General features: G+C 45.8%; 1 protein-coding gene across 4 annotated transcripts in view; it reads left to right on the top strand.

Annotated features, from left to right (window-relative positions):
* The window catches only part of LOC135378882 (group 3 secretory phospholipase A2-like), a 46,835-nt gene extending 19,147 nt beyond the window's left edge, over positions 1-27,688 (top strand). For all 4 annotated transcript variants that reach the window (XM_064612033.1, XM_064612034.1, XM_064612035.1 and 1 more), the window contains 5 exons: positions 3,355-3,456; positions 5,294-5,466; positions 18,603-18,771; positions 26,646-26,786; positions 27,379-27,688. In XM_064612033.1, the coding sequence (XP_064468103.1) occupies positions 3,355-3,456; positions 5,294-5,466; positions 18,603-18,771; positions 26,646-26,786; positions 27,379-27,598 (805 nt within the window). In that variant the 3' untranslated portion in view covers positions 27,599-27,688. The remainder of the gene's footprint in view (positions 1-3,354; positions 3,457-5,293; positions 5,467-18,602; positions 18,772-26,645; positions 26,787-27,378) is intronic.

Here is a 27,688-nt window from a genome sequence, read left to right as displayed (position 1 = left end):
GATCTCCAAAATTTCCCAAGTCAACCTACCGTTTTTTTTTACAGAATTAGAGAGCCCGTAGCGAACTTAGTCAGATCCACCAAGAAATCCGCTCGATATTACAAATCGAACTGCCCCAAAAAAGTCCCGAAATTGAGGCGCACCAAGTCAGTCGCAAAGATGCGCAGAGAACAGCACATGCTCCTGCCCCCATGAAAGACAGAAGGTCGAAAAAAAGAGGGCGGGAAAAAAGAGGCGGAATCATTTTTGTTTCCCGCTTATCAACGTATGGTGGAATGTCACCCGCCTTGTTATCGGCGCGTCTTGTGCTGCACCCCGGTACGACGATAAACTGTTCTAGCTTCATGGGGGCAGGAGCATGTCCTGCTCTTCGCGCATCTTTGCGACTGATTTGGTGCGCTGTTGAATACCCGAAACTCTGAAGCCTCAGTTTAGGGACTTTTTGGGCAGTTCTATTTGCAATATCGAGCGGACTTCTTGGTGGATCTGACTAAGTTCGCTACGGGTTCTCTAATTCTGTGAAAAAAACGTTAGGTTGACTTGGGAAATCTTAGAGTTCCATTAAAGAAATTCAATTTCTTTTAATTAAAATCAAATGAAAATATTTTCGCAAAGTGGCAAATTTAGTTGCCACACAAATGCCGTTTACCCCGTATTTTCCGTCGCCCCGTTTTTTTATCAAGTCCGAATAACACGTTTTTTGAAACACCCTGTGTAGTGTAGTCCAAGAGGCACCCAGAAAGGTCCAACCATCATCATCATCATCACCAAGAGGCACCTTAACAAATCCAAGAAATTCTCAAAGCCCACCCTTGGGACCTCGTCGTTGCAAAAAAGTTTAAAAAACAACGACAAAATGCTGAAGATTATGTGCCGTACGCAAATGATAAAATGCGTACATAAATTAAAATTTCAATGGTGAGCACCACCCGTCGACGGCTCTATATCCCCTAGTAATTTTCCTACAGACGCGAATGTTCACATCTTGCGTCGGAAATTTGACACACACAATGCGATGGAGTACCTCATTTTCCCTTTTAGGGTCAGAATACACGGTTTCGTATTCCTCTATTGTATTGGGGCCTCTTCACTTGATCAGACAGAGAAGAAAGAGAGAATGTACAGAGATCATTTTTTATTATGCCCTTCCTGATTAGATAAGTATATATTTTTACACTCTGACAAATTTATACGTATATGGGGTACACTATACTAGACTTTTGTATAAAATATAAACCTTTCAAGCGGTGTTTACTTTACACCAAAACGGACTAGATTTCTCTACCTTCGCTACACCTCTCTGCTGATGTAAGATGTATATACAGGGTGTCCCAGCTAAGTGTATACAGATTTTTAAAATATATATACAGTCAACCCTCGATTTATGAACCTTCGATTTATGAATTCCTCGTTTTATGAACACGAGCACGGGAAACCAAACTTTTCACATTCATTTTTCCCTCGTTTTATGAACCTCGATATTCGAATAATGAACGGAATTTCTGGGAACCAACTAGGACTTGCCCAGCGTTTTTGCCCTCGATTTATGAACGGGTCGTTCCGAGGTCAACAGAAACATTCAAAGGGATTATTCCGTGGTCTTATGAATGCTAATGACGCCTGAACGGACAAAACGTTTTCCAGGTATTGCCCCTCGGTTCTTATCCCCTCGAAATCCGAACAACAAACGGGTTTCCCGGGGTCGCACAAGGTGCGACCAAGCGTTCCTGACCTCAGTTGATGAATAAGGTGGTCGCTCTCACCCGGAGGTTAATAAACGGAGGTTAAAAATCCCGGAGGAAATCCGAGACCAGTCCAGTGCGAATGTGGTGACACCTCTTCTTTCCAAGATTGACACGGCGGAAGGCATGGTCCAAAAATTAAACAATTAAACAAAATTAAACAATTTAGTATTACATAATAAACAGAGTATGAATGCGCTAACGTCTGTTCTTTGTGAGATTGATACAGCAGAAGGCATGGTCAAAAGCAAAATTACACAATATATGGCATTATAAACACAATCCCAACTCGGAAATACTGTTCCATTTGCTCGATAGTACTCAGTTAACGGAATTTTCGATTTATGAATCCCCCGATTTATGAACGCTTTTTCAGGGAACCGAGGGTGTTCATAAATCGAGGGTTGACTGTATAACACTTTTTCCAACATGAAATCAATTGCAATATAGCATATGCTGAAGGGCACTCCCTAGCAGGGCATTAGCAAAGTCCAAAGGCAATGTCTTAATTAACTTTCATTAATTAACTTGTTAATTATAAAAGCTACAAAGTTGTCCCAATGAGAACATCTGTTCCTTTCGGTCACCTGATATCGTAGCCGTTTTCAGAACAAAAATCCGTTTCATAGATCGCCCGCAAAAAATTAGTGAAGGAACGCCATTTTTTCTTTATTTTGTTCATTGCGCATCTTCGCAGACGCGTATTTCCTTCATCCCCAACTTGAGAGGGGGAAGGAGCACACTATCGCCTCTCGCGTCCTGGAAAAAGATTAAAAGAAAACAGAACATGCAACCCAAGATAAAGCAAGTTCCGATAGAGTCTCCCAATACATTTGTTTTTGTTTTGTTTCCGCAAGTTAAAGCTCATCTTCGACGCATGAGGCGGCACTGTGCTCCTTCCCCCTCTCAAGTTGGGGATGAAGGAAATACGCTTTCGGGCAAGCACATATGCATGTGGAGCTCTGGGACCCTTATGTAGCGAAGGGAGAGATGATGTCCTTTGCTTCTTTTAGGGGGGGGGGGGGTGCTGATTATGAGAGTTCTTGTAGCGCCGGATGAGGAATTCAATTTCTCCCTGTTTCCCTGTTCTGCCATAGTCCAAGTTAACATAAGCTCCATTAGGCTGGCTTGTTCACATTATTTATGAAACGGAGCGCTTGTGAGCTGCTGTCCACTGTTTGAAGTAGCAGTAGTCCCATAAAATTGATTCATGGCATATATAATGAAAATATTCATGAAATATCATAATAACAAGCAGCAGTCATAAAGTACCGCATGCCACTGCAAAACCTAGGGTTGCTGGATCAGTAGTCATAAGCTCATGATACACTGGCAAAATCACGAACGTCTCAGTCATGACATGGCTGAATACATACGGAATACATTTACAAGTGTTGCTTGTATTAAATTGGGTAGCGCTTGGATTAAACTGAGTTACCAATGGATTACAATGAACGGGAAAACCTGTAGTGCTTATCAAGTCTGAAATATGGAGCTATAGAGCATTGGGCCATTGCTTTTTAGAGTTACGTAACTTTTGGGAAGTGGCGTTCCATATCGATATGAACATGGCTGTTCATTCCGATAATAACTATGTGGTTTCATCCTTCAGGGTTGCGTCATTGGCATTACCTAGGTCCGACGGGATGGCAAGTGACGTCTTGGTAAAGAATTGCAAATCATTGGAAAGAAGCGCGGGAGGCATTTCTTCTGTGTAAGTTATCGTTGAATAAAACCCTTCGGATATACGACAAACGCTAAAGGAGCATCCTCACTATGCCGATCGGCATTGTGTACCATAGACAAAGTAAAGCCGGGAAAGCCGACAGGCCTTGCCGAACCGTATAGTGAGGACCAGAGGTGGGCAAAACTCCTCACGGTCTTTGCCCTCACCTCAATTTTCCTGGACGGAGCTTTGTCCTCACCTCACCTCACCTCAACTACTTTTCGGAGAAGTTCCCTCACCTCACCTCACCTAAAAAAAAATTCAGATTTTTCCTCGCCTGCCCTCACCTCAAATAATTTTTCAGAAAATTTTCCTCGCCTCACCTCACCTCAAAACATTATCTGAAAAATTTCCTCACCTCAACTCACCTCAGCCTTTCCTGAAAAAATCTTTCCTCGCCTCACCTCAAAACCTTTTCAGAGAAGTTCCCTCACCTCACCTCAGCCTTGCATAAAAAATTTTCCCTCACCTCACCTCACCTCAAATTCCGTGAGGTGAGGGGGTTCAAGGCGCCCTCACCTCACTTGCAGTTAGGAGGGTGCCCCTCCCTGCTCAAGGTCGACGCTTCTCACTTTTTTAAATGACGAAAGTACGCAGCGTAAAGCAAGTATCGAGACTAAAGCATCAGGTCCCGACTCTCTGCTTCAGCGGTAGATTGTGACTGTAGGTGTTTGTGGCGCAAGCGCAACAAAGGCCAGAAAGCGCCACGACTGCGGTGAGTACCTGATGAATGGCGATGATAGCTAAAATTATTTACGGATCATGTCCTACGCATTATATCATGGCCGCTCGCCATCAGCTAGTGGGATGACAGGTGCATTGCTAATTGTCTCGTTCACCGCCTTCGCATGGCATCCGATAGGTTGAGCGCTACAGTGGTGGTCGAATCGAAGCGCAGCTTTGTGAATCATAATCGTATGAGTGTCACGTCATCAGTGCACCCAATGTCGTGCCCCCTACTTTTTGTGAGATGTGCAGCCAGAGTCTCTAGACCCATCGTCAGGACTCAGGACCAGCCAATAAGCAGCGATTATTGATAGTGAAGTGCAACGGCTCGCGTCGTTTGGTTTACAACAGTCACTGAAAAAACAAATAAAGTAAAGAAGACAGCCCTAACAACTACCTTTTGCCAACTTGCCTCATATCACCTAAAAATTTTCGGACAAATTTTTCCTTTTCTTCTCTCGACACACGAAAAAAAGTCCTCACCTCACATGAAAAAGGAATCCTCACCTCAGAAAATTTTAACAAAATTTCCCTCACCTCATCTCACCTCAAAAATTTTTCAGAAAATGTATCTCATCCCACCTCACCTCAGGCTTTCTGGAGAAAAAATTTCCTCACCTCACCTCAAAAAGTTTTTCAGAAACTTTTCCTCACCTCACCTCACCTCAAAATTATTTCAGAAAATTTTCCTCGCCTCACCTCACCTCAGTCTTTCCCAAGGAAAATGTCCCTCACCTCACCTCACCTCAGCGTCTTCTAGGAAGATTTTTCCTCACCTCACCTCACCTCAACCATTGCTCCAAAAGATGCTCCTCACCTCACCTCACCTCAAATTCCGTGAGGTGAGGGTGAGGGAGCCCTCACCCTCACAAGCCCTCGCGAGGGTGCCCACCTCTGGTGAGGACGCACCTTAAGGAACAATCTTCTTAAAATACAATGATACGAATGATAATAACTTTTTGGTTTAGATAACGTTTTGTTTTATACTCACATTGAAATACTTGCTTCAATAAATGCATCAATGCTTTCCACTTACTGCCTAATTATTTCTCCAGCACCCGAATGTGATCATTGGAGCTCTTTATGACTGCACTTCTAGATTAAGCTTGATTGCTGATGAAGCGGTACTCGTAGCAGCGTCCTACGCCTCGGAATCGGTGAAGCAAGCAGTGATGGATTACACAAGCAGTTGTACGACTCCGGATGTTGGCCCTGTTCCGAAAAATATTTTACTGAAGAAATGGAACAAGGATGGAAATTACATATATCCAGGCAAGTCGAGACCTATACTTGATGCTCGATTGAAGGCGCCACGATTTTCCAGATGAAAATTCTAGATATTTGGCTAGTGTAGCAGCAAGCTGTTGTAAAGCAACCACTGCAGCAGCTTCCCGTAAACCCGGCTAGCAGACATTTTGTGACATTCCCTACCTAAGTTTACGTGGTCGTTCGGCAGGCATCCCCCCCCCCCCCGGGAATATGGTGGGCTAGAAGGACTGGTGTGTTAAACGGCGGCTGTAAGCGTGCCAAGCCAACGGGCCTGCCGATAGGTGGCTACGAAGGGCTCGGGTCGGTGCCGCTTCTCGCGCCTTCGTGGCCACGTGACCTCATGTGTGAAGATCTCACGGGAGCGCCAGTAGGCGTGTTTACATGAAGGCGGCATAAGTCGACTGGGCGAGATAGGTCGATCTCCCCTCTCCATGTAAACCCGCCTACATCGACCTAAAGGGGATGTCGACGCAACAGAAATAAGTCGCTACGTTGGGGTTGTCTCGCCTTTGCCATGTAAACCGGGAAAGTCGACTGCGCCAACGGTTTCCGCTACGTCACAACCGCATCTGCCGCCGTGCTCCGCTGCAACACATGAAAATAAATATGGCGACGAACACGGTTGACGTTCCCGCCGGTGCAAGCGTTTCAAGCCAGCAGCATTGGACATCGACTGGGCCGTTGGCAGAAGGCTTTAATGTTTATGGGCGCAGTAAAGGAAGTCACACACTGATAAAACAGTATGCAATTACAAAGTGACCACTTTAGTGCCCTGTCGGCGCTGTCATCGACTGAGTCGACTGAATAGTCTGGCGGACTAAGGCGCATCGCTTCCTGCCATGTAAACCGTCCCAAGTCGATCTTTGCGCTCAGTCGACTGTTGCTTTCAGTCGACGTATGCGCCCATGTAAACGAGCCTAGTGATGAGCGAAAATGAAGCAACCCACTGCAGATCCGCGAGAAAAGAACGATATGCGCGTGCTGGTGTGTCACGCTCCACAGACCATAGATATGATTACGACAGATGTAAGAACCCTTCCTCAATGTATCAGATGTATGTAAGGATTATCAGATTGAGGTTCAAGTTTCGTAATTCATTGTATTTTCATTGCAGTAAGCGGTTGAATGTGCGACCCTTCTCTGCGTCCTCCTTGTTTTGGTGGACGCTTTTCACAAGATACTATAACGTAATCCCAGGTTCATGTCTAATAGTCCATATACAGGGTGTCCCAGAAAACGTGTCATTGAATTATAATAAAAAAAAAACTACGCCACCTAGGATCATGCGGTCAACAGCATTTGTTCTTATTAGGTTTTTGCCACCTCCTAATGTGAATGTCATGTACTCCAAGTTTAATTATGTAAATATTTGCGAACTGAACTCGGAAATGTGCCAAGTAAAGGTCACTTTTTTACCCCACCAATATGAAGAGCGTGCCGAATTCACTCAAATTCATGATAATTCACAGTGATATTCACGAGCTATCCCAAAGTGACCTTTACTAAAAAGGCAAGGTAAAAGGAAAGGTAAAAAAGTGACCTTTACTAGGCAAATTTCCGACTTAAGCTCGCAAAAATTTACATAATTAAACTTACGGTAGACGACATTCACATGAGGAGGTGGCAAAAAACCCAGTAAGAACAAATGCCATTGACCGCATGACTCTAGTTGGTGTAGTATTTTTTTAATTATAATTCAATGACACGTTTTCTGGGACACCCTGTATGTATACGTATGTATGTTTGTTTATGCCGAATCATAGAGTTGCTACACGGATTCTTTTGAGTAGTAGTTAGCCGATGCTGGGCGCGTGATTTTGGATGTGCGAGGTGGTGCCCTCTGTCAGCTTGCTACAGAAACCTGGGCAAGTGAGAAAAACCGGATAAAGTCACAATCTGTCTTTTGGACTTTTGATAATAAATGAGCTTTGGACGCGCAGCTGTGGCTCATTAACTCGGAATCCTTCTTTCTGTGGTTGTGCTACGCTTCGACAGTCACAGTTTTTCGCATTGGGTGGCAGGTAATCTGTCTGCGGAAAGCGGAAGAGACGCAGAGAACAAGCTCTGAGCTTCTACAAGACAAGGCATCTGCACAATATTTCAGTAGTATCAGACTCTCACGAATCAAGCAATCTTTCATCGAGAGCTAGCTCAAGTATCAGTACGCGAGACGTTTCTCCTTGAACGCTCGGAAACGGACCTTCGGTTGTTGAACGGCGAATAATTGTGGACTTTGTGCACTTGTTCAACAGATTCAACGCTGGGGACGCATAGTCCGTTCAACTACACACTTGCAGACATGTAGATAATGTCAGAGAACGTAAATGGATTGCGGAGCGAATTTTCGATGCAATGCAAAATGTGCTTGGTAAAGGCCGTTGCATATATTTAGGCCCACCAGATTGCATGTCAGATGGTATGGACGTAAACACAGTAGCTGTTTCCGGGGCGCTATTCATTGTGGCTGGGTATGCCGTTCTTAGTGAGATTTGTGCAGCTCTTAACATGCCGTATATTGACGGAATATGCCGTATATGCCGAACGGAATGTTCGCCAAGTATCAAGCCCAACTGACAAATGGCATTGAACAGGCAGCGTGGATGATGATAGAACAGGCTGCGAATGGAGAAGCAGAGATTGCACGGCAACAAGGCGACGTTCACGAGGACGGATACTCACTTACCCTTGTCGTCGTGGATGTGGCATTGGCCAAGCGCGTATAAGATAAAATACAACTCGCTTTCGGGCGTGGTACATTTTTTTGTGTGCTTCTGTTTCCTTTATGTAGCGGTTCCTGCATTGTCCCCTGTAGGGTGTCATTGTAGGCTTCCGGATGAACGTGGTTGTCTACCACGCTGTCAAGAACAAGTTCTGCGCCATCTGCACTAGGTCAGAAAATCTTGGTAAGCTACCAAGCAATCACGTGTGTTGCAAGAACTGGTCGGAGAGCTCTTACAGGATGGAAAGAGCAGCTGTTGTGGAAGGCTTACGCTACAGCGTTTGGATGTATGGCGTCAAGTACAACTGTGTGATTGCTGATGGAGACTGTAGCGTGCACAGTGCCCTCCCAGTCAAAAAAAAAATGAATGGGTCCAGTTGGAAAATTCCGAATCGGTACCAACTGGTAGTGCTCAATTGGTTCCAGTTGTGTTTTCGGCTACTCATTGGTCTCATCCAATTGGATCCAACTGGCGCCCCCATTGCAATTGACTGGTATACCAACATTTACCAATTGAAAACATACTGGCCTCCCAGCTCGATCCAATGGGTTCTAGCCAACCGAACCATTTGGACCAATTTGCACCAACTGGCCTCCCAGCTCGATCCAATGGGTTCTAGCCAAGCGAACCGTTTGGACCAATTGGTGCCAACTGGCCTCCCAGTTCGATCCAATGGGTTCTAGCCAACCGAACCATTTGGACCAGTTGGCACCAACTGGCCTCCCAGCTCGATCCAATGGGTTCTAGCCAAGCGAACCGTTTGGACCAATTGGTGCCAACTGGCCTCCCAGCTCGATACAATGGGTTCTAGCCAACCGAACCATTTGGACCAGTTGGAACCAACTGGCCTCCCAGCTCGATAAAATGGGTTCTAGCCAAGCGAACCGTTTGGACCAATTGGCACCAACTGGTCTCCTAGATCAATCCAGTGGGTTTTAGGCAGCCTTTTGGATGCAACGATTTGAAAGCTATTTGTGTCCTAATGAGGAATAACTGGCAACTCGTGATTTACCGTCTGGTGCCTTAGTGGTCATCAAAATAAACGAAAATGGTAAGCTTATTGGGTAAACCCAACTCCAAACAAGTATTTATCGAATATGAGCCAACTGACAAAAAGTGTACTATGCAACTGACTGCTGTCCACACTTCGTTGTCGCCTCGACGAAGGGATAGTACAATGCACAAAAACATCGCTAGGAGATGGTGGAAAATAGATGTGAATTTATTATACTGCCTTTTTTGACTTGAGTTAATGACTGTATAGTAGCATATCGACAGAGAGCTGAACTTTGCCACCGTACGTGTCCCTTGAAGGCCTGAAAACATATTCGGCAATTAGAGCTTGGGTACATGCTTGGTTGTCGAGCTGCCAACAAAGCCTACTCTGCTGCTGTTACCCTCATATTCGATAGTATTTACCTTTTTGTAGAGTATCACCTATTCCACTGAAATGCTTTAGTGTCCCTTGAAGCCCTGAAAGTACCGTATTTCCACGCGTATTAGCCGCACCGCAGATAAGCCGCAGGACTCGTTTTTAGGTACATTTTGAAAATGTTTTTGCAGATAAGCCGCACTCGCAGATAAGCCGCGGGAAATACGACGCGACTGCTTTGTGCGCTAAACCAGTGATGCACATACAAAATCAATAGAGACGCTCAACGCTCGTCGACGCCGTACTCCCTGCCGGCTGTCCTGTTCCCGTATTGGTCCGCGAAGTCGACGACTTTTAGTTTGAAGCCGCTGTCGTAGCTGTGCCTTCGCGTTGGAGCCATGCCTCACCTCTAACTGCCGTGCCCGTGTCCACGAATGCTGCTGCTCTGGTCAAATCAGAACTGACGCTTAGCTGACCACGTTTTATCCCGATGTCAGGTGTACTGAACCCTTCCTGTGGGTCTGCCGACAGAGGAGACCGTAGGGAAGGCCATAAACCCTGTCCACATTCCGGTGTCGGAATGATGTATAACAAAGGAGGTCAGTTCTAGTGTTCTACCCAGATCGGATTGTGCCCTTCTTGCGTGTTTTTCGTGGATTGACGGGTTAGTGGTGTTCCAGGAGACATGAATCACTGTCACCCCTTTTGTTAAAGCTGCGTGGGGGAATGTATTCGGAAGGTCAGTCCACAAGAATGTGGACCCGCCTCTGTTCGGTATTGTTCGTGCACTGGCAGGGCGGTCCTGTTCCGAAAAACATGAGGCACTGTCGGCCCCTTCGTTTAATTTGGGGTATGGGGAAAGTACCAGGGAAAAATAGTCACCAGATAAGCCGCACCCGCAAATAAGCCGCAGAGCGTCCGCGAAAAAAAAATCGCGCATATGCCGCGGCTAATACGCGTGAAAATACGTTATATACAAGCATGAACAGGACTAACATATGTTCACTGTACATCTGTACAGCTGTAGTGCTTGTGCTGCCTTCATGTTCAGTAGTATCTACCTGATGTAGCAAACGTTTTAGGCACTGTCATGTGCAAAGACTCTATATGAAATCTAAATTGATTTGAGAGGAAAGTAAAGGGATTTCCACATTGTAAAATCATCAGTGTGGCCCGATGGTCATCTGTGGAACGTCTAAAATCCCAAGCACTGAGCAAAAGACAGAAATAAGGACACGACGATTAATAAAATGCACGCACAAGCATTCGGCCTGAATATGTGCCGTACCGGAACCCCGAAGCGTACACGCAAATGTATTTTCTGTTTGACTTTAGCGGAACAGTCAAATGTCACGTGCGGTGTGTCATTTTCATTTATGACACGCGACACAAACCGAAATCACACTCGGATGTCGTAACGCTTCGACTGGGTCGGATTTAGAAGTTATAACAACGAAATGACTGAAGCGAACATACCTCTATGAGTCCGGATCGCTGGGTGGTGGTAGCCGAAGCTGACGTCCGGGTCTGTCCTGTCAGTATAGCCGTATAACGCCGACGACGGCATGGATACTAAAGTTTACGAGCACACGGTTAGTATTCAGGGGTAATCATTTATCACGAACGCACTGAATTACGCGGCTGAGATGTCACCGCGTCTCTCGTGGCCGTCGGTCGCTCGCGGATTCAAAAATGCCAGTAGCAGCCCTGCAGGCAGCCGCTTTACACCACAGTTTCGTAAATGGCAGCGATCATGGCATATGAACATGATCAAAATAAATTGCTTTTGCTGATATACGTCTAATTAATTATTGCGGTATTTTTAAGTACATTGTATCTGCACTAGGTCAAGAATTGGTATCACGAAATGAACAAAAAAGGGGATGGCTGCAATATATCGGCTGGATATCACTTAGAACATGGCGGCCGTGGCGGCCGTTTTTTTAAGCTCAGCACAGTTTTTTTTTTTTTTTCGGAGGGTTGATTTTAATTGATGACGATGATCTGGGTGTTTTGTGATGCACAAACTAGTTTGTTTAATTATATATTTTGAATCACCATCCCCGCGTATCGGCAACATGTATGGAACGTTTACGTGATGACAGTTTAAAATTTGAAAAATAATTAAGAGTGCCAGTTGGATTTCCACTTCGCAATGGTTTTGTGTCCAATTGGAACTTAGGAAATTAAACCGTAGTTAATTATTACAAAGTAACCAAGGCCCAGTTTGTCAAATTGGGTGGTCAATTGAAGCATGTGATGTGACAGACTAGATTTATTTTCCTTCTGAAGTATGAGTATTGGAATTTCAGTTACCAATTAGCATGAACCATATCTGACTCCAGCGTCTAATTGCTTATCCAGTTCAACATTGACTGAGCAGTGTACAACTAATATGGCCAGGAAGCCGGCTGGAGTTGGAATTTGGTTTATGAATTCCAATTGGGCAGCCCAGTTGAAACTGAAGTGCCCAGTTGGTCCCCATTGGTTTTTGTATTGGTCTAGTTGATTCCAATTTCAGCTTCCAATTGGACCTTGACTTTCCAATTGGCTGTCCAACTGGAGTCCAAGGAGCCAGTTGGACTTCCCAATTGGTTTTAAAATTTCCAGTTGGAATTAAAAAATCCAATTGGCTTTCGTGTTGGTCCAGTTGAGTCCCATTGGTACCAATTCAAATTTCCAATTGGACCCATTCCTTTTTTTTTTTTTTTGACTGGGCTGCTCTCTGCCTCTCCATATTCTGGCATGTATATCGAAAAGATTGAGTGCGAAAACCACATATTACGGAACTATATAACCAATCTCAGGAAGCTCCTCGTAGGCAAATGCGCGTCTACTGTGCCTTCAGCGATGCGAAGCATACTGAATAGTAACTTGAGGCGCCTCAGGTACGGCATAGCTGCCATACAATACAGATCGCAGCACATGGAATTGCAGTTCAACCAGTGTGTGAGGCTCCTTGAGAGTGGCATCCGTAATAGCCCCAGCCACATTTTTGGTGAGCACAGTGCATACGCTGCATTCTTCAAGAACCACGTTCTTGACTTGAGCACGTGCGGTATGTACACCGAGACAGTGGCGCAGCGTGACGGGGGCCGTAGGGGCGGTCGCCCCGGGTGCATGAACTTTTTGGGCGCAAATAATCGACACAGAGAAGAAAGTTCGAAATAAAAATAGTGAACCTGCGCATCACTTGAAAAAATGTCAATTTTTTAACATTCTGCGCTCTTGGAACGATACTCTGGGCGCCGCGCCTCAGAGGGCGCTAGAAGCGAGGTAGCATTCGATATAGCCTTCGATATAGCCTTCGATGTAGCATGCCGGTCTAAAATTGCATCCTGTGTGTCGCGGTAGTATTAACGAGAGCTCATCGGCGTCTTGTACTCGTACCGAAGACACATAAATGCAATCCTAGAGCTCCGACGCAGACTTCGAAGGGCACGAACCATGATTATGGCGAGGAGGCAAAAAGGCCAGACATGGATGCATGTTCTTTTGAAGTGGCTTGTGTGGAGCACAAAGGTCGCTTGATCCCAGCGAGGAAGAGCACGCCCAGCTCCAGGAGGACACTGTACAGCAGTCGCTGAGCCTCCGATGGAAACACGAGAGACGGAAAATGCTCACTGCATCGTTCTTCGGCCTGGTGTGCGGGATGCTTTCGTCTACAAGCCGTGCTGGTATTGTACAGAGGCATAGATGCCCCTTCACTGGAAGAACCTACAAGTCTCATGCCATTGCTGACCTAGAAAAACACCAAAGGATATCAGTGAAGCGGGGCCGCCTTTGTGTGGACAGAATGAATAGCTTTCTCACGGCCAGATCGGTTGATTGGAGATTATGGGCTTGTTCAAGTTAAATGCCTGTCTTCGGCATACGGTATGACCCCCCTTGAAGCTGTACGATCCAAGAAAGTCACATATTGCACTGAAATTGACAGCAACCTGAGGCTCAAGCACACACATGTCTAATGGTGCCAAGTGTAGCGTCAGCTCCACATAACCCGCCGAAAGTTTTGCCTCTTGTTGAAGTTGAAGTCTCTTGAAGTTTGGACAGTTAATGGGAACATCTCCATCGAGAGAGTTGAAAGAGATGACGACTTTTGGATCCAGAAGATGTTTTTTGCACTTTCAGCGGTTCTATAATGACTACCCCTTCCAGAGCTCGTTGACCCGCGCATACCACGCAGTATGCCGACCAAGGACCCCGACTACAAGAAGAAATACAATACACAGAAAAGGTCTTCGCAGTGCAACACTATCGTCAGACTGTGTATTCATACTGCAGTCGTACTTGTACTACAATTCCCTTTTGTCACACTGCTCTCATTTGCTGTGCTTGCAGTTGACGCCATAGGGGCTTTTATAATATAGTTACCGGGCCCATTCTAGTTACCGGGCCCAGTGATCGAAGTCTCTGCTGCGCCTACCGTGTCATGACGAAGCACATTCCTGTGGAGCGTGGACTGCTTCACGCAGAGAGTCACTGTACGCAAGCTGGCATATCACAAGAAGCCCGATTCTTGTATGCTTGTGTGTCCGTGGCGCTCCCGCGGTCCATTGGGTACTGTTTATTGTGGAAGCTTATCTCTTGTATTCACATTTTAGAATGCCATCAGACCCTTGTGGGACAAACTCAGTTTATCCACAGCTGTGACATTCCGATTCTCATAATAAGCTGTTTTTATATATATATATATAAAAAGAGGGGGAAAAGCACTGCTTTATAAAGCACGGCTTTATAATTCACTGGCTTGCACTGTGGCATTGAGGAGTGCTCAGTCACCCTCCCAGGTGTATATCGCTCGCTGAGTGACCCTTGGTTTGCCAATCCCGAACGATGCGCAGCTACCCAGGGCCGACGAGCCGCAAACACCGCGAAACACGTGTCCTCTGGTGCTGTCGCATCGTTCAATGAGTATCTATATATATATACATATATATATATATACATATTTGAGCTGTTCTTAGACGGTATGCCGCCTAACTGAAATGAAACTGCTGTATGAGGGATACGTGGGTGTCAGTCAAATAACGCAGCGTGCACATGTCGGCTTAGTTTTCTTTTCATGGGGTAAAATACTACAGGGAACAGTGACACTATGTGCCAACTGTTTGGTTGTCAGTTAAAATAAAGGTGTAGAACTTGTTATAGAACTTCGCATATGCCAACTCGCCCTTCTCCATGTGAGGGAACGGAGGGACTTGTTGCAAGCACGATGGCCGGTGGTCAGCCGGTGGATGGCTCATGGTCTCATTGGTCACAATATGTGCACTGAGCTCACGTGAGAAAATCCAGTGCACAACTCTTGATGTATGGTACCTTGTTACAAAAGCATGCGGCTATCAAGTTGTCTGGTTGTTACTGCCTGCCGTTGTTACCCACCGGTGGGAGACCAGCAATGCCGTGCCCGACGTCGCCGCACGCTGCACAATCCACTTCAAGCACTATACCGATGGTACTGTGCTCGTCAGGGTAACTGCTGTCGTGTCATATGGAGCTTCATTCCCGTCTTTTTAGACTTTTTGTACAAATATGAGTGTCCAAAGTGCGGCGTTGGCGTGACAACGGCAGTGTCAACAATACGGAGACACCCATCACTGTTCAGGTGATCAGACGCCGTCAAAGCTGAGAATGAACGGCATGTAAGACCGCACCGCCGACTACAGAACTTGGCTCGTCTTCACAGGTCACACTGAACCCAAAATACAGCTCTAGATGTTCCAGTGACAAAGCACCGTGATATCGTAGAACAGTCCCGAATAATTTTCAAGACAGTGGACTGATAATCTGGGGCGGAATATATAGTGTACTAATTTTCCTGTTCACGAAACGATTCCGACGATTCTCAATATACAGAAGCACATGTGAGCTTGCCATCAATTTATTCATGGATTCATTGGGGCATCCGCAAGCCATATCACTCAATTGCTTTCTCAATAGGTCAGTGACTGTTTCTTAAATTGAAGTATGTGCTCTGCGCAATGAACTACTGTTCTTTCTTCTTTTTTCTCCGCTGTTCCACGGCGACTGGCCGAAACATTCGATGTGTTCGTGAGGTTTTGTTGAAAGAAATTATCGATCCGCCTGCTGTTACACGCGCAGATAACACGCGAACGCTGTTCTCAGGGTGACAAGACAATCTAGAGGGCGAAGGTAAATCAACAAATCAATAGGAAAAGAATGCGTTCTAATCCCTTCCGCTGATATGGTGGATTTGTCGCGCGTAATGTAGCATGTAACCATCTGCCGCCGTTGTATCAGGAGCCTCAGCAGTGAACGCCAGGCAGGGCTGGGCAGTATTACAAATGCATTGTATTATAATACCGTTACTGTAATACTTTGGAGTATTTGTATTACGTATTATAATACAAAAAATTCGAGTATTACTTGCATTGTATTACTGCAAAACTCGTAATACTTATGACATGTCCTGCCTGAGGTGATGGGTCTTACACGTGTATGCTTTCGGTACCATTTCAGTCCTACGAACACGACCTAGTTCTACCAACAGAGGATCACACCTCAACGTGCAACAAAGGGCGATTACAGGAGCTGGCTGACTCAAATTTCTGAGAAGCTTCTCCACTCTGGGTGAACAATCCGGAGCCCTTAGAGGGTCATATCATAGAATGGAGCCAGGGTAGGTGCGTCAGAAAATAAGGCAGAAAAAAGGGGATTATAGACACACACACCTGCGTCCCGCGAGAGAATGCCCTGAGAGCTGTGCACTGTGCCGTGCGAAGTTGGAAGTCCTCAAGTACCTCGATGACAAGCGCGTAGACTTGTCCATGTTGGACGACTACCCATCAGTTAAGAGTGCTTTCTTAAAGTTCAACACTAATTTATGTTCGTCCGTGCCGGTTGAACGATTGTTTTCGTTTGCGAATCTGCTACTCAGACCAAACAGACGATCGTTAGAAGATGGCGTATTTGAAAAGATGTTTCTTCTTAAGTGCAATCAACTGAAATAAACATGCGTAGACCGGACCGGTGGCTTCAGAAATATGTCTGGGATTCCTTTTCTAATAACTGTCTGCCACGGCACAAAAGTATTACTTGAGTAATACAGGGAAGTTATAGTATTATGTATTATAATACTTGAAAATAAAATGTATTATGTATTAGTATTATAATACCATTTTTTAGCAAGTATTATGTATTTGCATTATAATACAAATTTTGAGTATTCCTGCCCAGCCCTGACGCCAGGTTATCAATAGAAGATCGGTACCTTGGGAAGGGGTTCGACTTCCGTGTCTACGCTAGCAGGCGACACGCGCTATATGGGTGCTGGTGGATGTGCCTGGCTCTAGAAACACCTTTATAGAGCGGTAAAGCAGGACTGTCAGAACCTGACTAATAGTCTGTGTTTTTCTGTGTGTGCACATGAATTTACCCTATGACCCTAGTTGTCCGTGCGCCATAAAAACCTGAATAATCATCATCGTCAACATGAATTTACCGATGGTAAGCACGCACGTGATGTAACATTGAGTATAACAACTGCAACAAGGAAACTTCAAGCGTACCTCACGTGTGTAAGCAGCGAGTTTCAGCTGCAGCTGAAAAAGAAGTATTAAAATCAAAATGTCAAAAAATATTTTCTCCGGTTGTGAGTTTCATATTCTTTCGTACATTCATATATAGGACAAGTACATATCATTACCGTCGCCGTGCCAATACCTGGCATTGTAGTCCTGAAGAGGATAATCAGCACTTCACAACAGCGCAACAGCCACCCATACTGCATCAGAAGCAACTGGGAAACCAAGAAACCAACACGCAGCGATCACAAAGCACCTTGCCTATCGGAACCTGTGAGGCGCAGGACACGGAAGCGTGGACACTGACGTCATTTCCGCACAAAATCTATTAGATCCCCTTGTGCTCTATCGGGCAGAATTGACGAAATGCGGAGGGTGTTTCACCCACTTAACAATAGGAATGAACACGCGCTACTCTATACTCAGTTTCACGACAACGAAAGAGTAATCCACGTGCAAACACTCAAACACTAAACCTGTGCCAAAAACATCGCATACCGTGACACACTCAAGTGTTTTTGCTAGAAAGGTAACCGATTTGAAGAAGATAATAAGCAGTTTTAGCAAACCGTTGGTACTGTTATATTGCCTATCGGAACCAATCGGAGTCGTGTGTGAGTCGGAATCTTATCCACTGATTGGTTCCGGTTGATACGGTTCAACAACTGTTTGCTAAAACTCCGTTGTCCCTTTTGTCCAAATTCCCGCCTTTTCTGAAAATTCTACTTCCCTGCTTGGCAGAGTCAGGGAGATTTCGCTCACACGCAATCCCCACTGATCTGCCCGATAGGCAGATGGCCTGAAGGGACACAACTTATTGACGTTGCATGACTTCTGAGCCTGATGCGCACATACTCCTGTCTTGCCAATGTAACTCATTCTGCACGACGTAGGAAGACAATAAACAATATCCCGTTTACGAACTTTACGTGTTTTACATTGCAGACATCATAGCAGTAGTCTACTCAATTTTTCTCGACAAGTTCAGTAGAACGAAAATAACGAAGAAAGATGAGAGATGAAAGTCACTGAAAATGTTAGCCAGCTGTAGGACTCGAACCCACATCTTCTGGATTGCCGGCCCAGGGCTCTACCAATTGCTCTAAGCTAACACGCCTTCTCAGCGACTTCCAAGGGTGCGTCACCTCAAGTTCAGTAGGCTGTGGGCTATAGTGTATGTAATGTTATGTTATCTATGGTAATGCAATGTAGAGCAATGATGCCTGCTTGAGTAGAGGAGTCTCAGGAGGGTGGTCCTCACACGCTGCATCGCATGGTCCCGTTTTTCCCTCCCTCTGTCTCTAGAAAGGGAGCTTTGCGACATTTGACGCAACAACTAGACACAATATAATTATATTGGGTTCCAGTACGCACAAATGTTCCCTCGTTGTATACTGATATTTATTGATAGAGAAACGTTTTCTGTGCATGATGGTTATGTGAAGCACGCAGGTCCCCTTTCTGCCCTGTGCATAATTACTTATTCTCATGAAAACTTGACAGGTACAAAATGGTGCGGCGCTGGAAATATATCCACAGAAAGTGAGCTGTATGGAAGAGCCCAGGAGACAGACAAGTGCTGCCAAAAGCATGATGAAGCCAAGGATTACATATTAGCATCGCAAACACACCATACGCATTCAGAACTGAAAAACCCCAAAAAATATACTGTGTAAGTGGAAACACTGTGTGCAGTTACCATATATACTGCGTGATTTTGCTCCTTATTTCGGGTCAGCAGAACGAAGGCGCAGTGAAGATCCAGAAGGGAGGCAAAGTGTATCGATCGTGATGTAATGCTTACACTGTATTCCTTTATTTATGATCACTTTAGGAGAATGATCGACCACGTTCCTAAAAAAAATCCCAAAATATAGGTTACAAGGGAGTAATATGTTTTAAATACCCCGAACTTCCAATCTGACATAGCAACCGTTATCATTGTATTTAAAGTTCGCGCGCTCCAAAGCCGCTTTGGTAGGCTCGCGCAGGAGGTCGTCGCGAATAACGGGTCGAAGTAGAGGATTTAACGCGCGTTATGGGACAACATTAAGTTGAAGATCCGGCAACTTGAGAGTTGAACCGAACCCGAACGTGAAGCGAGACCCGTTATGAATTGTTATTTTTAGCTGAACCGGAACTGAACCGTTAAAAAATTTCGGTAACCAGTTTAAATAACGGTTCACCCCTACCCAAATTACCGTCTGTGGAAGAAATTCAAATTACGTTACGTAAAGTGTTACTGGTGTTTGGCAACGACTTCCATATACCAGGCTTTATTTTAAAAAGCGTTGTGGCACCACAAAGCAGACTCGAAATGGACGGCGCACAAATGATTAACGTTACTCTGTGTGAGAAAATTGAGTTCTTTTTGGAGACTAACAAATGCATGAGGCTAAGTGAATGTGACAGAGAGGGTACAGCATTTCGCGCTTTGTTCTCATTTTCCTTATCGACGTGCAATCGTGAAAATATTTTGGATTAAACTCTGACCCGTGATATAGACTATGATAAATCTTGTGGTAAGTAACATATACAATTTGCTGAGGCAGAACAACTATCGGAGTCTCTCCCACAGTCGTCAATTTAGGTTCCCGCAGATTTTTTTATATGAATGACTAACAAGATAGTTGAAACAGTCTGTATACGGGGTCTGTATAGGTTGAAACAGTCTCTATAGGTTTGCAGGAGTACGGGCGCTGGATCAGCAGTGGGAGGGGGAGTGAAGGGGGCGGATTGTGAGCCCTCCTCTACCTCGGGGCTCTAGCTACGCCATTGCTGCAGAGTACATTTCAGGGCTAAGGACAAAACTCAGGAGTAATTGCAATCTAGGGAACTAGAAACTGCAAGTACACCCTAATTTAGTTTTACATTTTCTTAGTTATTTGTTTGTAGCTTCTTCATTGCTCCCTTTCTCACTCTCATAATTCACAGGTGATGGTGCGGTTCTTTGTCATTGGTTGGTTCATGAGCAAAGGTGGTGGTGGTGACGAAACCCGACTTGCCGTTGGTGGCCTCACGAATGTGGGCTGCGTCACGACTGTAGGCAGGGTGAGATGAGAGCAAAAGATGAGCAAAAGATCACGGCTTAGTACGCTCAGAACCAATCACTACGCAGATGAAAGTTACATTTCATGGGGGTGCACGCGCACATTGAAAGTATCAAAGTTACGTTTGCGATTTGCTACAAAAGTAATGCGTACGCATTTGACTTATAATTGCAATAAACAGCGGGTGCTTCACATAACGCGAAAAAAATCGCATTAAAAATCAACTTGTTCGAACACTCTAGTGTAGCAGCTATTTATCTCGCGGGAGATCAAATGTAATTCGCGATTAATTGTATTTTCCAAATTGATCTCCGAAATTCGCCATGTCAACCCGACTTTTTTTTGCAGAAACAGAAAAGGCACGTCGGATTTACCCCATTTCATCGTCAGAATACATTCCCTACTGCTTTAGTAAAGCTGAAAAAAATGCGAAAAACGTTGATTGAAACGGCTTTCTGTGTTTTTTCTTCTCAGCTTACGCTCTGATTATACTCGCGTGAGGCGCTCCGGTCTACGTCACGGGTCACACGTGAGGGGAACATGCTACGTCTCCGCGTTCCCTCATTCTCCTCTACGCTCTCTCTAGGAGTGGATGGTTTTTCAAAGGTGTGGGGACAGAGGTCTCTGTCGGGATTTTCAGGTCACCCGCGCCCGTCGTTCTTTCGCCGGAGATCATTTTATTCGTTGCATAAACACGCCACATCAAAAAAAGAAAAAGAAAGCTTTATAGGAGAAAGCACTGTCTTTTTCTGCTGGGCACCGTGCCATGTGACACCATCGTGTGCTGCAGGAACCGCGTGATCGCCAGACTGTCTTTCTGGTACAGAGAAACCACTACCACAATTAACGCAAAAACGTAAAAATAAACGATTTCACTTACAGAGCAATCAGGTGGCCCCCATTTTCTCTCTGTTTTTTGGCTGATGCGTGTTGTGCGACAAACACATTGACCGCTGCGTCCTACAGCGAGAGTGAGGCCACTATTCAAAACATTTATCCTTTGAAAGGGCGTAAAAGTTCACCAATAGGGACGAGGTAGTCACCACGCTCAGAGTTAACCATGGGACGCATGACGTGCAACGGCACAGCAGACGAAAGCGCTCAGCTGAAAAAAAAAACACGAGAGAAACAAGGAAAGAAATGCAACGGCGAGCTGCCAACGTCATGAGAGAAGTTCGGGCCGGCCCGCAATGGTTGCTCACTCAGAGTATTTTTATCCATGTATTATACAGTGACAATATATTTTTTCAATCACATGCACATTAAGCAATTGAATACACAGCGAAAATATTTTGCGCGATGGCTCTTCGGGGACAGTTTCGCGAATGAAACTAGGTTTCGAGCCATGTTCAAGGTCATGTCCCAGCTCCTTTAAGAAGTTGCCAATGAAACTTAGCATCACTTCAAAGGGGTGGAGCTAAAAATCTACCCGGAACTATCTCCATCTAAAACCACTACGTTTAAACAAGTTCGGCGGCCAAATATGCAGCTATCTTTATAAAAGGCAAATCTGTTTCCTGAAACACACGTTTGTGTCAGGAGGGCTCCATGCTATGAAGGGACCAATGGCAAGTGTTTGATGCCAAGCTCGTTTGATATTGGCTATTGCTTGGTATTATGTGTTAAATATGAAAGGCAAGAGGCGAGTGCAGAAGGACAATGTCCATTCTTTGTCGGACGGCCACGTGCTGTGGAGTGAAAGAACTGATTGGAGGTGGTTGTGATTTGCTGGCGATCTAAGCCGGTTGATAGACCACATACGCCTCCGACTCCGAAGGAGCCTTTTGTACTTCTGTACAAGAGATTTCGGCTAAAACGCACGACAGAATCTGGCGATCGACGGGGGCACATATTTATGTGCTCCATTAAGGACCTCCTTTTAGAATTGGAGGTGTCTAAACAATCACTGCCTCTTGTACGTCTATCCTATCAGGCCTCTGATTGACCAGCTGGTTAATGAATTTTAGGTAATGCGCCATATCGTTGGTTCAGCTTGATCCAGAGTTGACTTGAACGCAGCTTAACTTAGGAAAATTCTTCTTGTAGAAGCAAGCTAAATACACGTAACTATACTGCTAACCATAAATTTCAACACCACCTTGACGGCTGTCCTTGGCGTTACCTTGAAGCGCGGTGACTCCAAGCTCTCCTTCATACACATATATACGTTTATAATACGTCTTGGCAACAGGAATCGCTACCATCTACCTGGAAGGAGGCATTAGTTGTTGCCAACCTGAAACCAGGCAAACCCTCAAATGCACTGTCCTCTTTCCGCCCTCTGAGCCTGAAAAGCTCTACGGGAAAACTGATTGAGATAATGTTTTTGCATCGTCGCGACTGCTGGCTCGAAAAGCAACGTGCGTTCCCTCACGAACTGGCAGGCTTTCGTCGCCACCGAAGCTCCATGGCTGCAGTCCTCGACCTAGTTTCTACAGTTCAACATGCTCGTGCACATCGGCGGATCGTTGCATCAGTTTTCCTAGACATCAAGCGCGCCTTTGATACCGTCTCGCACATTTGTGTGCTGCACGCCTTGCGCTTTTTCGGCGTATGTGGTCAAATCTTCAGCTGGCTCCAAGATTTCCTTACGGACCGAACTGTCGCTGTTCGCACATCCCACGGCCAAAGCCCTAGTATCTTGTTCATGAAGGCGTCCCCCAAAGAAGCATTCTGGGTCCTACACTCTTTAACGTGATAATGGCGGGCCTAAAACCGATAATTCCTCGCAAACTAACATTCTCTGTGTAGGCCAATGACATTGTCCATTGGACAGTAGGCAAGAGTCACGACCAGCCATTCAGCGTCGTTTGCAGCTAGCCTTAAATAATGCCTATCTGTACCTCACGCGATTTGGTATGGAACTTTCGCCCGAAAAGTGCGTCGAACTCCCTTTCATCCGCAAGGCTATGAAGAAATTTCCTCTTTGGGTTGGTGTAAAAAAGCTCGAGCCTGTACATTTCTATCGCTACCTTGGTGTGGTCATGAACTCGGAGCTGGGCCGGGCGCGCCACATTAAGCACCTTGAGACCAAAGTGAAGCGATGGCTTCCTGCAATTCAACATATTTCTGTCTTAGGATAGGGCTGTGATCAGCGCTCCCTTCTAGTCATTCACGCGGCTTTGGTGAGGGCGACTGCGCTTTACAGCCTTCCAATCTCGCACAGGATTTCCGCAACGTCATTAAACACCCTTCGGACTCTGTTTGCCCGTAGCCTTGTCGCTGCCTTGGAGTTCCCAGAATGGCTGAAACACGGCAAGTCCTAGCTGAAGCTGGTGAACTCCCGTTGGAGGTTCACCGTGAGCGTGAAACGGCTCGGCACATCCTACGTTTGCGTGCGCAGATTCCCAACAGCCACTCCTCAGAAAAATTCGGTACCGTCCAGATTTCTATCGAGTAGCGCAGAGGACACGCCACACCCTCACTGGCTTCACAGCTAAGGGCAGCAGACTGCCGGACTTCCCTTGGTCTCTGCCTGTGACACCCACCTTCCTTTGACTTCCTGACCTCCTCAAACGAAGAGATCAGGTTCCCCTCAATTGCTTCGAGGCCCCCTCCCCCACCTTTTTTTTTTGTGTGTGGTTGTTCTGGCAGATGCGAAGCTCTCTACCTGTGCCGCAGGATACACCGATGGCGCATCTCGAAATGGCAAGTCCGCCTCGGCATTCGTCACCCCATACGAAGGAGCAGTGGAAAGACGTCGCCTTTCGCATCACACCTCATCCACAGCTGATGAACTCTATGCCATACTTTTCTTTCTGCAGCACGTCGTTGATTGTACTCAACGATGTGCTGGTTTTACTAATGAGTCGTGTTTACTGACTCAAGATCGGCGCTGCAAGCAATTGAAAATCCTGGCATCGAGGCTCATCCGCACCATTGGTGATGGATGTGTTAACGGCTAACAACCTTGTCTACGAAGCAGGACACAGGCTGGTTCTCCAGTGGGTTACAGCCCATTGCGGTGTCGAGGGGAATGAACGATCCGCAGAAGCAACTCTGTCGTCTCGGAGAATGTCGCGTATTGCGGTGCTGAGAGGAGATCCTCGTTCCCTACTTCGACGCCTCGTGACTCCCTTGGCTTCCCGCCAATGGGCCGCTGACACTCTCCCCTTAGCTATGCTGAACAGAGTTGATCCATCGCTCACTTTCCGCATGCCTCGACATACCTCTCGTCAAGATGCCGCATTAGTTCATCGAATGCGCCTTGATGTAGCTTTTACAGCTAATGGCGTTACCGCTTGAGGGAAGTTGCCTCTCCCCAATGCTGTCACTTCGGTGCTATATAACATCTAGAGCACATTCTTCTCCATTGCGCACACTACCAACCTTCCCGAACCGTACTTTCAGGGTCCCTTAACGACCTAGACTCTCGCCCCCTGTCTCTCACAAAATTGCTTGGTCCCTGGCCACATCCATCCCATCAACACTGTGCCCTCAAAGCTCTCTTGACCTTTCTGGATACCATAGGACTTCGATCGTTAGTGTGAATGGGCTCATTATTTCATTCCCCGCATCATCACCAGCAATGGGGTAGAGTATCGCCCTTGGCGATGAGATCCCCCATTGCTGGTGATGATGCGGGGACTGCCGGTGAAACTCCCCATTCACCACGTCACAATAAAGTTGTTGTTGTTGAACGTAGCTTCGCCGTGCGAAACGGGAGTGGAGAAGGTTTGCGCTATCCCTCATGTGCTACAGGCGTGTCCATCATTACCAGGAAACAATATAGCCTTCAGCTGTGGTTATGAACGAGCAAGATGAAAGTCACTGAAAAGGTTAGCCAGCTGTAGGACTCGAACCCACATCTTCGGGATTACCGGTCCTCTACCTATTGAGCTAAGCTAACACGCCTCCTCAGCGACTTCCAGGGTGCGTCATCTGAAGGGGCATACCAGCCACACTCTCTCTCACTCATCGTCCTTTCACTCTTACATTTTTGCTCACTCATACACACATTCACACGACGGGATCGACGCAGGCAGAAACTGTTGGACATGAAAGAACTGATGTTCTGAGGCTGGAACAACATAGAAATGAAAGTACATACAAAGGCTCAATTTGCCTAAGAAATTAACGATGAAAGATGAAAGTCACTGAAAAGGTTAGCCAGCTGTAGCACTCGAACCCACATCTTCTGGATTACCGGTCCAGGGCTCTACCATGGTCGTATGAATGTGTGTATGAGTGAGCAAAAATGTAAGGGTGAAAGGAGGATGAGTGAGAGAGAGTGGCTTGTTTGTCCCTTCAGATGACGCACCCTGGAAGTCGCTGAGGAGCCGTGTTAGCTTAGTTCAATTGGTAGAGCCCTGGACCGGTAATCCAGAAGATGTGGGTTCGAGTCCTACAGCAGGCTAACCTTTTCAGCGACTTTTTCATCGTTTCTTTTTTTCATCTTTCATCGTTAATTTCTTAGGCAAATTGAGGCTTTGTATGTATTTGTCCCTTCTATGATGTTCCAGCCTCAGAACATCAGTTTTTTCATGTTTATGACCGAGGCGCTTGTTCTAGGATTACGCAAGCTGTGTGATATAGCCGGCAGCCGATGTTGTTGCCCCGTTGACATTTATCTGGGGGCAATCTCGTGCGCATGAACTGAACTGATCATCAGGAGCATTCTACAAAGGGATTGAGGATAAACGCAAGTGTATGAAACATTTCTTCAGTTCCGTATAAACCAGGTAGCAATCGATATGAATCCAATCCAATTAATGATATTGAAGCTGACCTATTGGGTATCGAAGCAATTTGATCATGGCTTTCTGTGCCAGCGCCATATCTCACGTTAGACTTTTCCGAAGCTCAGTAGCTTGCATGCGGGAAACCTATTTACGGACTGACATACATTTAACGTAATGCCGTAATGTCACGTGATAACGCGTAGTAACGCATTGATAATCACAGCTTTAGGCAACATCGTTTCCCGCTAACAGCGGACATCCCTGTAGCACGACTGGGATAGCCCAAATCTTCTCTTCCTTTATTTCAGCTAAGCGCCGCTAGGCGTCTGCCCTCCCGGTCCGCACGGCGAAGCTGCGTTCAAGTCGAATCTGGATCAAGCTGTATATACGGACTCCCTAACACAGAATGTTTACCTTCTCGTAACCCACCTGCAAGAACGACATTTCTGGCGCTCTCATAACTTTTTCATATGGGCCTGCTCTCGTAAAACACGTAATGTGAAATGCACCCTGGGTATTGTTTGCGACTTCGATTGTCATTTCGGAAAAGCACATACAAAGTCAAATAAATGTGTATTTTGTATGTTTATGTCGGCACACGTCACCCTAGGTCGTCCAAATTATCCGCAGTCCTACCCTGCGGCACGTGCAGCATGCCGCCACACAAATAGGCTGGCTCACGTTACGTGTAAATCTGCTCCGAATTTGAATTTGATGTATGCCTTTGGCTGTAATATCTGACCTGCTGATGGTGGGGTGTAAGTATTCGTCTTTTTTACTGAGATAGGTTGTTCGTCTAATGTGAAATGTTTCAGAACCAATTGCTTGGATGACATAAAGCTCTTCAACTGCTTGTTAAACGACAACTCCACGGATTCGTATCAGTTTGGTCAAGCTTTCTTTGACGCCCTTGGGGTTCCATGCTTTGCTTACACTCTCAAAGTAAGATGCACCAGGTAAGTAGCTTAGCAGAAGCCTCCAATTTTGTGCTAACTAGCTGGGAGCACGCATTTTCAAAGCTAATGGTGCTGGTGATGACCCTCTGTTCGAGCGTCATTCATGGTAGAGCACGGCGAAAGCTCTCGCCCTAGACACGTAAGGATGTGTGTTGTCCATGTTGTGCTTACATATGCGGTGTTAGTAAAGCTGGTCGGTAGTAACACCGTCACTAGCTAGATGCTGTCATTATGATCCGGCCTCTGATAAGCTTTGAAAATGGAGTGCACACCTTTCGGTGTTTTTATCATGTAGACGAATAAACGCAAGAAGCTGAGTGAAAACATTCGGAATAATCACCAGACAGAGCGATATCATGTCATTCTGAATAGCGGCCGTACCTGCAAGTTGTAATATGTTTTTAAAGGTGTATCGGGGGGGGGGGGGGGGGGGGGCTCCAGTGTTATGGTTTGAAGAGCAGTCACGTGTATCTAGCTTCCTTCTACAAGTAGAGTTTTCCTTCGAATAATATTGGTTATCGTGTATTTGAAATAATCGGAGGTTTTCCCTGGGAGTCTCATCGTGTTTTTCCCTTCTTGTTTTCATATTCAGGTCTTGGTGGCTTTCGTCCACGCAAACGTGTGAGATTGAAGAAAATCAGCCAAAAGAGTGGCAATTCCTTGATCCCCCAAATTTCTACGCTGCGTTTACGAAGAAGTGGTACCCCAACAAGGCAATAACCACCCCAGAAGACGAAGGCAAGGTGACGTGGAAGCAACTATGCGAGAAGGATGCGACCATGGGATGCAACAGTTATAACTTTGTCAAGTAAAGCAGCAGAGAAATTGCGCATGTGCTTTAGGAAGCATTGTTTTAAATGAATGCATCTCTGTGGAATAAAGTGCTCATTTGGAAACATTGT

Source organism: Ornithodoros turicata, chromosome 1 (assembly GCF_037126465.1).
Source record: "Ornithodoros turicata isolate Travis chromosome 1, ASM3712646v1, whole genome shotgun sequence".
NCBI classification, from domain to species: Eukaryota; Metazoa; Arthropoda; class Arachnida; order Ixodida; family Argasidae; genus Ornithodoros; species Ornithodoros turicata.
Note: the sequence above shows the minus strand (reverse complement) of the source record. Positions and strands in the feature narration are given on the sequence as shown.